The 13,635-nt window shown below is 37.7% G+C and overlaps 1 protein-coding gene across 1 annotated transcript in view; it reads right to left on the bottom strand.

Annotated features, from left to right (window-relative positions):
* Window positions 1–9,268: 9,268 nt before the first annotated feature.
* The window catches only part of LOC148436381 (uncharacterized), a 381,341-nt gene continuing 376,974 nt past the window's right edge, over window positions 9,269–13,635 (bottom strand). Inside the window, exon 12 of the mRNA XM_088464954.1 lies at window positions 9,269–9,998. Coding sequence (XP_088321080.1) covers window positions 9,390–9,998 — 609 coding nt within the window. The 3' untranslated portion in view covers window positions 9,269–9,389. The remainder of the gene's footprint in view (window positions 9,999–13,635) is intronic.

Below are 13,635 nucleotides of genomic sequence, written 5' to 3' on the forward strand. Positions count from 1 at the left end.
CACTTTCCTAAATAAATACATGATACATGCTGCTGGGACAAGTATAGCAGACTCTTTTTTTGCTGCTGTAGATACTTAGAGATTTCTTACATTGTCATTGTTACATGAACCTATTGGAAAAGATTGGAAATGTGATTTATGAGATAAAAGTGTTGATATTATTACTGCCAATAAACCAAATCTTTAATGCTACGTTATACTGGACTAAATAAGAAATGTTTGAACCAGTTGCTGATAATTATTAGAGATTATTGGTAAATCTTAAAGATTACATAGGTTGCTTATATAATTAAGGGACTTTTTATGGATAGGTTGAATGATGCATTACGTTATGTAATAGGGTAACAATTCAATATCTGGAGTGAAAAGAACAATCCTTTAACATAATTGTTAACTTTAGAACGGCATAGGAGTAATATCTTACAGCGAAGAGAAACAGGAAAAAAACGTATGAATTTTTAGATAAAGAGTTTTTAGAAAAATGTAGTTGAAAGTGGACTATTAGTGACAGAAATATGATCCTATATACTTCTTATATACAGAGCAGGATTGTAAACTTTCATGCAGATAAATGTAACCATAATTGTAATTGTTTTACTTGTTTGAATATTTTCAGAGTGAGAAATTGTCCGTCTGTGTACTTAGTACATCAGTGTATGTTACCACCATATATGTATATCCCTCCCAGATCTGAGAAAAGTTTGTTTCAAGGGGATAAAATGCTTTAACTCTTTTATAGCATAGGATTGTGTTGTATTCTTGCATCATAGTTTTCTTTTGTACCTGAGCAGAGTACTAATGAAAGAAGGTTATGAGACATACTTTTTTATTAGATACACAGTATCTACAAAGTGTTTTAAAGAGACAGAGGTAATATGTTTTATAATGTCACAGTTTACAATATGTAAAGAAGAATCTGCAATCTTTTTTTGCTCTTACAGATGACTCAGTCCTAATCTAACAGTGATTTATTGTTATATTCTAAGTTGTTTCAGACTTCAGTAAGAGATACTAAGCTGTTGTGGTTTTTTTGCAGAAGCAGGTTACAAAGTTTAATGAGACAAAATCCAACTGTATACTGATGAGTTTAAATGTACAGGACATTGTTTACCATCAGGTCGAAGACATTTATATCCTTAAAGGGTGGTATTTATTGTTAAGATGAATTGCATCTATTTGTGTTACATACTATTGTTCAGATATTTAATAATGCTCCACTTAAACATGTTCCTACAGCCAGATTTTCTCGATGGGAGATCACAGATGTCATATTTTGAATTGTGCTACATTGATCGTCTTTATCCTCAACAGGGGGGAATATGGTTGATGGTGAGGAAAAAGGAAGACAATGAACATGTTTGCAATAATGAAATATAAAAATAGTTTTCAACAATGGAAACTTCAGCAATGTTTGTTTTAGCTGAAGCTTAATTAGATAATCCTGACTTGGTTCTCTTTACTGATGAGAGCTGTTACAGACAGACACATGAAGTTTGTTTGGTGACAGGATATGTAGTAACTACCATACTCAATGTAGTTAGCTGAATGTACAGCATTGATTAGAGCAACTGGAAGCATAGGGGTTACCGCATAGCTCAGGGAACTCTCATTTCACATGCACAAACAGGTAAAGAACTGATAGAAGCGATATGTTTACCAAAGTAAGTTGCAGTAATTAAGTGTCAGGCATATACTAGACAGACTGATATTATTTCCATGGGGAACATATTAGCTGACAGGGTAGTATGAGAGGCAATTTAGTATATATGACGAGCCAGATGTAGAAACTCAGTTGATGGTGTTTAAGGATATCACATTTGACAAACTGAGACAATATTAGAAAAATACAGTGAGGGCAATGTTAGGAAATTAAAGCTTTTTACAAAAGAATATCGTATTGGGTTTTTGAGAGGAATTAAAAATATGAGCAGCCCTTGTAGAATGTGTTCATGGGTTAGTACAGTTAGGAGCAGATAATATGAGTTGCATTGTACAATCTTACTAGTATGCTCCAGCCAGAGCTAAATGTGAAAGTTGATAAACAATGTAGAGAAGAAGGTAACTACTAAAACATTTGCTAAGTATTACAGATACTGTAAATTGATTTTATTCACTTACCAAAGTAAAAGGGGATTAAAGTATGCTCTTGTCAAGTTTTCAGGATGTTTTCAAGTATGTTGTTGACATGTTTTTAGATACTGCGGAGTTTACAGCTCCGAGATGCTTAGAAAGAGATTTTGCAGGAATTTGTATGTAGACATGATTTACCGAGTGTTATTGATAGTAAAAGGGGAACTCATTATGTCAGGGGAAGCTTTTCAGAAAATGTGTGAAATTATGGGAATAGAATTAAAGTTACACGTCATATTAGACTTAATGGTGTTATAAAAAATAGGCTAGTTAAACTTACAAAGGAGACAGGAATGGCATTGTCTGAAGGCCTACATTTGGTGCTTCATAGTATTAGAATCACACCTAAGCCTCATCTCAATCTCTCTCCTTATTTACTGTTTATTTGGACTACAATCAAGATGTTACTAAACCAAAGTCTGATTTGAAATTGCAACATGATTTGACTGTTCAATATGTTATACAATTGTCTAAGCAGCTATAAGAAGATCTTTGGAAGCTCAACAGGATATTCAACAAATCCCGGCATTTGTTCCAGAAGATGAAATACAGCCTAGAGACTATGGTATGATGAGAAGTTTTCCTTATGTTCTGGTTCCGTTACAGATCAATGGGATGGTCCTTGGCATGGCAAAGTAATGCTGACAACAGGTACAGCTATAAAGGTTACTGAGAAGGACACCTGGATCCACGGCTCACATTGAAAAAGGTCAGAGAGATCCGAGCTTAAAGGGGACTAAAAGACTCAGACTCAAGTGCTGATATAAAGACTGAGATATAGAGACTGAGATATAGAGACTAAGTTGCATTTATGAGAACTCTTCCATCAAGATTGAGATGATTGCTTACAATAGACTCTGCCTATAGACTAACAAAGAAAACTTTTAATTTTCCTTAGCTAGTAGCTGAAACATTCGTGTTTATTGTAACATTGACTTTTTTTTCTGGAGAGAGGGTGAGCAAAGGTTTATGGTATGAGTACACATCCAGTAGTGTGGATAATGGGGTTTATTCTAATAAGTCTTTTCCTTCCTCTTTTATAAGCAGGGAATATGAATGGTGTCGGGAAGCTATTGAAAAGTGAATTTGTGATTACTGTACTAAATCACCAGAACAAAGGTGTATACTATGAATATTACTCAAAAGAATATCCAATTCTACAAACTTATTCATTGATGGGTAAAGTATTAAATGCTACTAATAGTTGAATTTGTGCCATTGTTGAGTTGAAATATACTGAAATTACTAAGATAGTTACCATAGAAACAGAGTGAGGATTGTGTAATTAAAAGTTGTGAAGAAAAAGGGTTACTGATAACTATAACGTGACAAAACCACTAGTAATTGTGTTAGATCCATATGTAAGTGAACGCATTCCTTTTTATTGTAATAAGATAGTTTATGAAATGAAGCAGACTACACCTCAGATTTGGATGACTGCAGGAATGGTTACTATTCCAATGCTAGAACACTCCATACAAGTAGGAAAATGTTGAGTCAGAATATTTTAATAAGATCATTACTGTGTACAAACTCTAAGTTTATCGCTGTATTGAACAATGTAAGGAAGATTTTAAAAGAGCTGAAAGCTTATTATGTGTAATAGACTTTTACAATGAGGCATTTGATTGTACACTGCTAGTGATTAGTTCTAATAGTGAGTTTTCCAAATAGTGAGACAGATTATATAAGTCAGACATATTGGCTATTGAATGATAGTTGTTACCATGATATTTGGGTTTTATGTTCTTCTACTAAATAATATTTATTATATATGTGGAAAGTATGCCTACAAATGTTTGCTAATTAATTTTGAAGATATTTTCTATTTAAGCAGACTGATACTACAATTTTATGTTATAACTCATGATAATGTGTGAAAAGTTCTTTTGCAGGATGCCAGACGTTCTAAAAGGTTCATTGATCCAGTGAATAAAAGATCAATTTCCCGGATTGATACTTGTGAGACATCGTGTTGGCACCACCTTTGCTAACATCCGTACGTATGGTAATTTGGGATATTTGGATAATCAACATGAAATTATTGAACTGGACAATTTTATTGACAATGAGACTGAACTTTATGATAGGACTTTATAGTTATGTTGGACATGAATTAAAAACATTCCTGAATGAACTGTTACTACAGCACTGTCCATAATTGATCGCTTAATTGTGCAGACTGGAGGATATTGTCTAATTTTTTTATACAAATCTTGGAATTCGTTGTTGAAAGTATTTGACCAATGATACTACAGATGAAGAAGTCATTATTATCAATTACATAAATGAGGCTTATAATATACAAAGAAGAATTTGAATGAATACATTTTGATAAAGATTTTGAAAATAATTTATGATGATCATGATTAGATTCTAGTTTTTGATTTCTCAGGTTTAGAAAAGTGGTTTTTCAAACATATTTTATCTACTGACAAAGTTTATTCTTGAGATTTTAATCCTGGTTCTATGCATTCTATAGTTTTGGCCTATGCTGTATTCAGATGGTTACTTAAAAAATGAGAACCGACAAAAGTGAAAACATCCAAGAAATGGAGGTTGATGAACATTACATTCCGATGTAATTTACAAGATATAGCACATGTAAAATGTGTATACCTAAGGGTGGAATTGTGGAAACTTAATTTATAAGAAACATTATATTTTATATAATTCCATATTTACATATGCTTTATAGTGAATACAGCTCATGAAATTCAATATGGCATTTGCACAGCCATTTTGCTTTGTACAAACTTAGCAATACTAAGTAAAATGAGTTGAGATGTCTTTAAGGAGTTTGATCATTTACGTATAATTCTGGGCTAAGAGAAACATAGTGACCAAATATAGTGATGCACAGCACAATGAGCATTTCATAAAGGAATCTATTTCTATTTGTTTGCCAAAGGAACAAGGCAACAAGAGTAAACTATGTCTATCAGGATAAATGTTATATTTGAATATGCCAAATGTTATTTGCTTGTATAATGTGGAATAATTAGAAAATTTAGGAGTATGATGTAAGTGGGCATATTACCTGAAGATTGTAATAGAAGGTATAAAACCTCTGTACTCTAATCAATCATGTTTATTTGCTGCATTATAACCGTAGGGATATGTGCTCCCAGTTAAGGTCTAGATCTATTTATTTAATAAATGACAAATTCTTAAGTGTACTGGATTGGAGTCTATTACTTTATGCAACAATGGAACACCAGGTAAAAGTTAGGATTCAACATCCTATATGTCACACTGTAATGATATAATACACTACAGGGATATAGTGATTACAGACATGCTCTCAGTATATGATGTGCAATCACACACACATGGAATGACAAATGAGAGTTACCTTTGTCTATGTGTCACACTGTAATTATATAATACACTAGAGGGATATAGTGATTACAGACATGCTCTCAGTATATGATGTACAATCACACACACATGGAATGACAAATGAGAGTTACCTATGTCTATGTGTCACACTGTAATGATATAATACACTAGAGGGATATAGTGATTACAGACATGCTCTCAGTATATGATGTGCAATCACACACACATGGAATGACAAATGAGTTACCTGTGTCTGTGTCACACTGTAATTATATAATACACTAGAGGGAAATAGTGATTACAGACATGCTCTCAGTATATGATGTACAGTCACACACACATGGAATGACAAATGAGAGTTACCTATGTCTATGTGTCACACTGTAATGATATAATACACTAGAGGGATATAGTGATTACAGACATGCTCTCAGTATATGATGTGCAATCACACACACATGGAATGACAAATGAGTTACCTGTGTCTATGTGTCACACTGTAATTATATAATACACTAGAGGAGTATAGTGATTACAGACATACTATCAGTATATGATGTGTAATCACACACACATGGAATGATAAATGAGAGTTACCTATGTCTATGTGTCACACTGTAATGATATAATACACTAGAGGGATATAGTGATTACAGACATGCTCTCAGTATATGATGTACAATCACACACATGGAATGACAAATGAGAGTTACCTATGTCTATGTGTCACACTAATTATATAATACACTAGAGGGATATATTGATTACAGACATGCTGTCAGTATATGATGTGCAATCACACACACACATGGAATGACAAATGAGAGTTACCTGTGTCTATGTGTCACACTGTAATTATATAATACACTAGAGGGATATAGTGATTACAGACATGCTCTCAGTATATGATGTGCAATCACACACACATGGAATGACAAAAGAGAGTTACCTTTGTCTATGTGTCACATTATAATTATATAATACACTAGAGGGATATAGTGATTACAGACATGCTCTCAGTATATGATGTGCAATCACATACATATGGAATGACAAATGAGAGTTACCTTTGTCTATGTGTTACACTGTAATTATATAATACACTAGAGGGATATAGTGATTACAGACATGCTCTCAGTATATGATGTACAATCACACACACATGGAATGACAAATGAGAGTTACAAATACTTTGAATGAATGTATAATCACTTTATTACAGGATTGCAGCATATAGAGGATGAGCGTTTTATAAAACATCACTTTTCTAATCATTACTGTTCACCATCTTAGGTCCGTATTCAATCAGACGCGAAAAGTCGGAGAAGTTTCACCTGTCTGATTTTCAGCCTCATTAACCAGTTTCAAAGGTGAAAACTTTTTGCACACGTCCCGGCTTTTCGCCTTATTCAATTCCAAAGCAGGCGAAAACGGGAAACGGCGAATGCGGAACAGGCAGAAAGTACTGAAACAAATGGGGGAATCAGTCTGTTCCCCCCAAAAACATGCCCCGACAAAGGAAATGAATATACATGTGTGCTAATTTGGGGTACTTACAGTAAGTTGGGTAAATTGCTTGCTTTTAGCGTCTTTGTAAAAGTGGTGAAAAATGATTTAAAGCAGTATTTGTAGGTGGAAATATGTGCTCCAGGCAAATTTTGGGTACTTGAAAATGGGTGCTAGCATATTTTAAGGCTCTAAAGTGAACTTTTTAAAAAATGTGAAAAACCCACCTACAATCCTAAAAACACCTGACCCATCCTTGCAGACCAACAAGAAGTCTATTTTGCTAGTTTTTATGCTTGACCCCCACTTTGGGGTATTTTGGTTTTTTAAAAAAAAGTTTTTTGGTTGATTTGTCCTTTGGGGGCTGTCCCAAGGGGTCTGAGTCGTTTCCCCATGTTTGAACCCCAAAATAAAGATTTTGCACTTCTTTTCACCTGCTATTTATAGGAGATACTTTTCCGCCTATTACAATGCATTGAGTTACCGCGAAGGCGAAATCCGCCTGGAATTGAATTTGGAAATACTTTGAAAACAGGCGGAAAGTCCGAACCCGCGGAAACTTATCTCCAAACTGCACTTTTTGCCTCTTATTGAATCCGGCCCTTAGACTCTATCTAATTGATTTTAATATTTTTCTAAGCAAGGTCTTTAATAACTTAATAATAAAAGTTACATTTTATGTATGATTACTTCTATTTATGTGCACCATTATAGGAACATTCCTTCTCCCTCTGTCTGTGTGTTATACTGTAATCTGGTATTATAGATGTATCATAGATGTATATGCATATTCCTGCCTCTAATATATTTCAGTAACTGGTTCAGGCTCAGCGGCTCCACCTTCTTCTTATATTGTATATGATGGTAGCGCAATAAATACCAATTGGTGGGATCTATTGGGGCCCTGTGAGGATGTAGAAACTCCAGCTAGGATGAGTCTCCCCAGAATGGTTGTTATTACGCTGCCATCATATACAGTTACAGTGTTATTATCTCTGTACCATCATGTATAGTTAGTGTTATTATCTCTGTACCCTCATATACAGTTAGTGTTATTATTACGCTGCCATCATATACAGTTAGTGTTATTACGCTGCCATCATATACAGTTAGTGTTATTATCTCTGTACCCTCATATACAGTTAGTGTTATTACGCTGCCATCATATACAGTTAGTGTTATTATCTCTGTACCATCATATACAGTTACAGTATTATCTCTGTACCATCATATACAGTTACAGTGTTATTAGCTCTGTGGCATCATATACAGTCACAGTGTTATTATCTCTGTACCATCATATACAGTTACTGTGTTATTAGCTCTGTACCATCATATATACAGTTAGTGTTATTATCTCTGTACCATCATATACAGTTACAGTGTTATTATATGTGTAACATCATACACAGTTACAGTGTTATTATCTCTGTACCATCATATACAGTTAGTGTTATTATCTCTGTACCATCATATACAGTTATAGTATTATCTCTGTACCATCATATACAGTTACAGTGTTATTATCTCTGTACCATCATATACAGTTAGTGTTATTATCTCTGTACCATCATATACAGTTAGTGTTATTATCTCTGTACCATCATATACAGTTATAGTATTATCTCTGTACCATCATATACAGTTACAGTGTTATTATCTCTGTACCATCATATACAGTTAGTGTTATTATCTCTGTACCATCATATACAGTTAGTGTTATTATCTCTGTACCATCATATACAGTTACAGTGTTATTAGCTCTGTACCATCATATACAGTTAGTGTTATTATCTCTGTGCCATCATATACAGTCAGTGTTATTATCTCTGTACCATCATATACAGTTACAGTGTTATTACGCTGCCATCATATACAGTTAGTGTTATTATCTCTGTACCATCATGTATAGTTAGTGTTATTAGCTCTTTATATGTGACCTGCAGACACTCCTGGTGACTGATGACGCTGTGATCAATGCTCTCACTGCGTCGCCTCCACTTCCCGCTGCTGTACTTCGTTTACGGGTGACTATAGCGTATGTAGTGTTCATTCTAGCACCCTGCACCAGTCTTAACCCGTGTAGTTCCTCTTTCCTGCCTGGGGTGTCGCTCTCTGCTCTGGTGACTCTACCACTCTCAGCTGATGCAACAAACTGCTATGATACAGACCAGAGTTTGCTAGAAGCACCAGAGCAGAGAGCGACACTCCAGGTACAAAAGAGGAACTACACAGGCTGTGAGGGTGCAGGGTGATAGAATGAACACTACGTATGGATTAGCAGCATTGCATTGACTGTCACTAGATACCGCCTACATAATGTTCTTTACTTAATTTTTAAACTCTATTCATTGTGTTTTTCCTCTACACATCTGGATTGTGCTCTGAGCAGCAAGTAGGGTCAATGAATATTAGCTAACTGAAATTGTATTCTCCCTGTGTCGAGTTCTCTGATGTCTCAGAACATGTGATTTATTCTTAAAACATTTCCCACATTCAGAGCATGGAAATGGTTTCTCACCTGTGTGACTTCTCTGATGTTTAACAAGAGATGATTTCCGTGTAAACCATTTCCCACACTCAGAGCATGGAAATGGTTTCTCCCCTGTGTGAGCTGTCTGATGTATAACAAGTTCTGATTTATAAGTAAAACATTTCCCACACTCAGAGCATGGAAATGGCTTTTCACCGGTGTGTGTCATCTTATGTCTAACAAGAAGTGATTTCTGTGTAAAACATTTCCCACACTCAGAGCATGGAAATGGCCTCTCACCTGTGTGACTTCTCTGATGTGTAACAAGACTTGATTCATGTCTAAAACATTTCCCACACTCAGCACATGGACATGGTTTCTCACCTGTGTGACTTCTCTGATGTCTAACAAGATATGATTTCTGTGTAAAACATTTCCCACACTCAGAGCATGGAAATGGCCTCTCACCTGTGTGACTTCTCTGATGTGTAACAAGTTTTGATTTCTGTATGAAACATTTACCACAGTCAGAGCATGGGAATGGTTTCTCCCCTGTGTGGTGTATCTGATGTCTAGCAAGTTCTGATTTTAGAGTAAAACATTTCCCGCACTCAGAGCATGGAAACAGTTTCTCCCCTGTGTGACTTCTCTGATGTATAACAAGAAATGATTTCCGTGTAAAACATTTGTCACACTCAGAGCATGGAAATGGTTTCTCCCCTGTGTGACTTCTCTGATGTATAACAAGAGTTGATTTAGCTCTAAAACATTTCCAACACTCAGGACATGAAAATGGTCTCTCACCTGTGTGACTTCTCTGATGTATAACAAGATATGATTTCTGTGTAAAACATTTCCCACACTCAGAGCATGGAAATAGTTTCTCACCTGTGTGTGTTACCATATGTCTGACAAGATGTGATTTATGTGTAAAACGTTTGCCACACTCAGAACATAGAAATGGCCTCTCACCTGTGTGACTTCTCTGATGTGTAACAGAAACTGACTGACATATAGAACTTTTACCAGATTTAGAACAAGATAATATATCACCTATATGAGCTGTACTGTGTGTAACAAGATCTGATTTATCTGGAGAAAGTTCCTCATGATTAGAGGGATCAAATGACATATCCGCACTGTGAAGTGCTGGATGTATATTTAGGGTAATTGGAGTTTCTCCTGAAGAATCTTGTCTTATGTTCTTATCTTCTATTTTAAAATCTGGTGACGTGATGAGATCTCCCTGCGAGGTATTCGCGCTTGTGTGTCCATGTACTGGAAACAAATATATGAGAATAGAAAAAATTGTTTACATTGAGGAGCAAATTATCTTGACGTCTCAGCACTTTCTTAACATGTCTAAGACCGAGCTGATTTTCTTCCCACCATCTGCGTTCCCTGACCTTCCTCAATTTTACTGTCCATTGACAACCTCACTACCTCTTCTATCCCATAAGGCAACGGTCTTGGAGATATCCTTAACTCGCCCTCTGCTTCAATTCCCACATTCAGGGCCTGATTCAGACTTGAGATTAGAGTGAGATATCTCTCTCAACTGATCATCTTGGTGAAACCATGCTGCACTGCTGGTGGGGCAGATTTAAAATGTGCAGAGAGATTTAGATTTGGGAGGAGAGTTTCCAAACTGACATCTAAATTGTAGAGTAATAATAAAGCTGTGCAGTATTTGTGGGCTACATGCAAAAGCAGCCAGTATTTACCCCACATGTAAAATTTTTTATGTATTTACACCCTTTGCATTGCAATATGGTTTGTTCAGGTTCACAGTTGAGAGTGATATTTCTCTCTATTCCCAAGTCTGAATCAGGCCCTCAGTCCCTCTCCCACACCTTCAATATATCTTCAGATCAGACCCTCTCTCACCCTGTAGGTAACTAAGACCCTCATCCACTTACTGTTCAACTCCAGACTGGGCTACTGTAACCTCCTCAACACCCATCTCTCTTCACTGTAATCTGTCCTCAATGCTGCTGCCTGGCACTTCTTAAAATTACAGCTTCTGCCTCCCCTCTACTACAGGTCCTACACTGGCTCTCCATCCCTCTCAGAACCCAATTCAAACTCCTCACACTCACCTATATAGCCCTCACCCAATCATCACCCCCTACATCTCCAACTGCATCTCCCTCCACTCTCCCATCACCTACTTTGCTCTACCAATGCCTGGCGCCTCTCCTCCCAAATCAGTATATCCTCCCACTCCTGCCTTTAAGACTCTGTCCCTGTTGCTCCCCACCGCTGGAACTCTCACCCTCTCAGATTCTCCACCTCTCTCCAAAGCATCCCACAGACTTTCAAAACCTACTTCTTTACTAAAGCTTCCCTGCTCTCATCCTAACCCACCGCGCTATGCTCCTCACTCAGTCTCTCCTGTGTGACCCATCTATCAGCCCCTCCTCCTATAGATTGTAATCTCTAATGAGCAGGGCCCTCTTCCCTTCTGTGCTTTCGCTCCCCTGACCTATACTATCACCTCCTCCCCAATACTAACAGCGGCACCGAACCATTGGGCTCAGCCCGTGCTGCTTCTGTGATTACTGTGACTGTATAAGCTGCAGTGTTGTTATAGCTGGTGTCCCATATGCTACAATGTTTGGTACTGTAAGTCTTTTGTACTATTCCCTTGTTAGGCTTCCAATGTGTTCTGTTTATATACTGTGTAAGGCAATGCTGAACCCATATAAATAATGGTAAATAATACTATTAGTGAGTCCACGATGTATAATTTGAATTTGTAAACTACTGTACAGCTACTTTATTACAATAATAAATGTACATACACAATATATGGCTCTTGCTGCACAGATAAAGTGTTGTGATAAAAATACGATCTTACCGTAAAATCTCTTCCTTGGAGTCCATCTGGGGGATGCCTTACATCTGGTTTATGTGTAGTGATGGGTGGTGTAGATCTGGGGGATGCCTTACATCTGGGTTATGTGTAGTGATGGGTGGTGTACATCTGGGGGACGCCTTACATCTGGGTTATGTGTAGTGATGGGTGGTGTATATCTGGGGGATGCCTTACATCTGGGTTATGTGTAGTGATGGGTGGTGTACATCTGGGGGATGCCTTACATCTGGGTTATGTGTAGTGATGGGTGGTGTACATCTGGGGGATGCCTTACATCTGGGTTATGTGTAGTGATGGGTGGTGTACATCTGGGGGATGCCTTACATCTGGGTTATGTGTAGTGATGGGTGGTGTACATCTGGGGGATGCCTTACATCTGGGTTATGTGTAGTGATGGGTGGTGTACATCTGGGGGACGCCTTACATCTGGGTTATGTGTAGTGATGGGTGGTGTACATCTGGGGGACGCCTTACATCTGGGTTATGTGTAGTGATGGGTGGTGTACATCTGGGGGACGCCTTACATCTGGGTTATGTGTAGTGATGGGTGGTGTACATCTGGGGGACGCCTTACATCTGGGTTATGTGTAGTGATGGGTGGTGTACATCTGGGGGACGCCTTACATCTGGGTTATGTGTAGTGATGGGTGGTGTACATCTGGGGGACGCCTTACATCTGGGTTATGTGTAGTGATGGGTGGTGTACATCTGGGGGATGCCTTACATCTGGGTTATGTGTAGTGATGGGTGGTGTATATCTGGGGGATGCCTTACATCTGGGTTATGTGTAGTGATGGGTGGTGTATATCTGGGGGACGCCTTACATCTGGGTTATGTGTAGTGATGGGTGGTGTACATCTGGGGGACGCCTTACATCTGGGTTATGTGTAGTGATGGGTGGTGTACATCTGGGGGACGCCTTACATCTGGGTTATGTGTAGTGATGGGTGGTGTACATCTGGGGGACGCCTTACATCTGGGTTATGTGTAGTGATGGGTGGTGTACATCTGGGGGACGCCTTACATCTGGGTTATGTGTAGTGATGGGTGGTGTACATCTGGGGGATGCCTTACATCTGGGTTATGTGTAGTGATGGGTGGTGTACATCTGGGGGACGCCTTACATCTGGGTTATGTGTAGTGATGGGTGGTGTATATCTGGGGGACGCCTTACATCTGGGTTATGTGTAGTGATGGGTGGTGTACATCTGGGGGACGCCTTACATCTGGGTTATGTGTAGTGATGGGTGGTGTACATCTGGGGGATGCCTTACATCTGGGTTATGTGTAGTGATGGGTGGTGTAT

This window comes from Taudactylus pleione, unplaced genomic scaffold, assembly GCF_031769625.1.
Source record: "Taudactylus pleione unplaced genomic scaffold, aTauple2 ptg001781l, whole genome shotgun sequence".
Taxonomy (NCBI): Eukaryota; Metazoa; Chordata; class Amphibia; order Anura; family Myobatrachidae; genus Taudactylus; species Taudactylus pleione.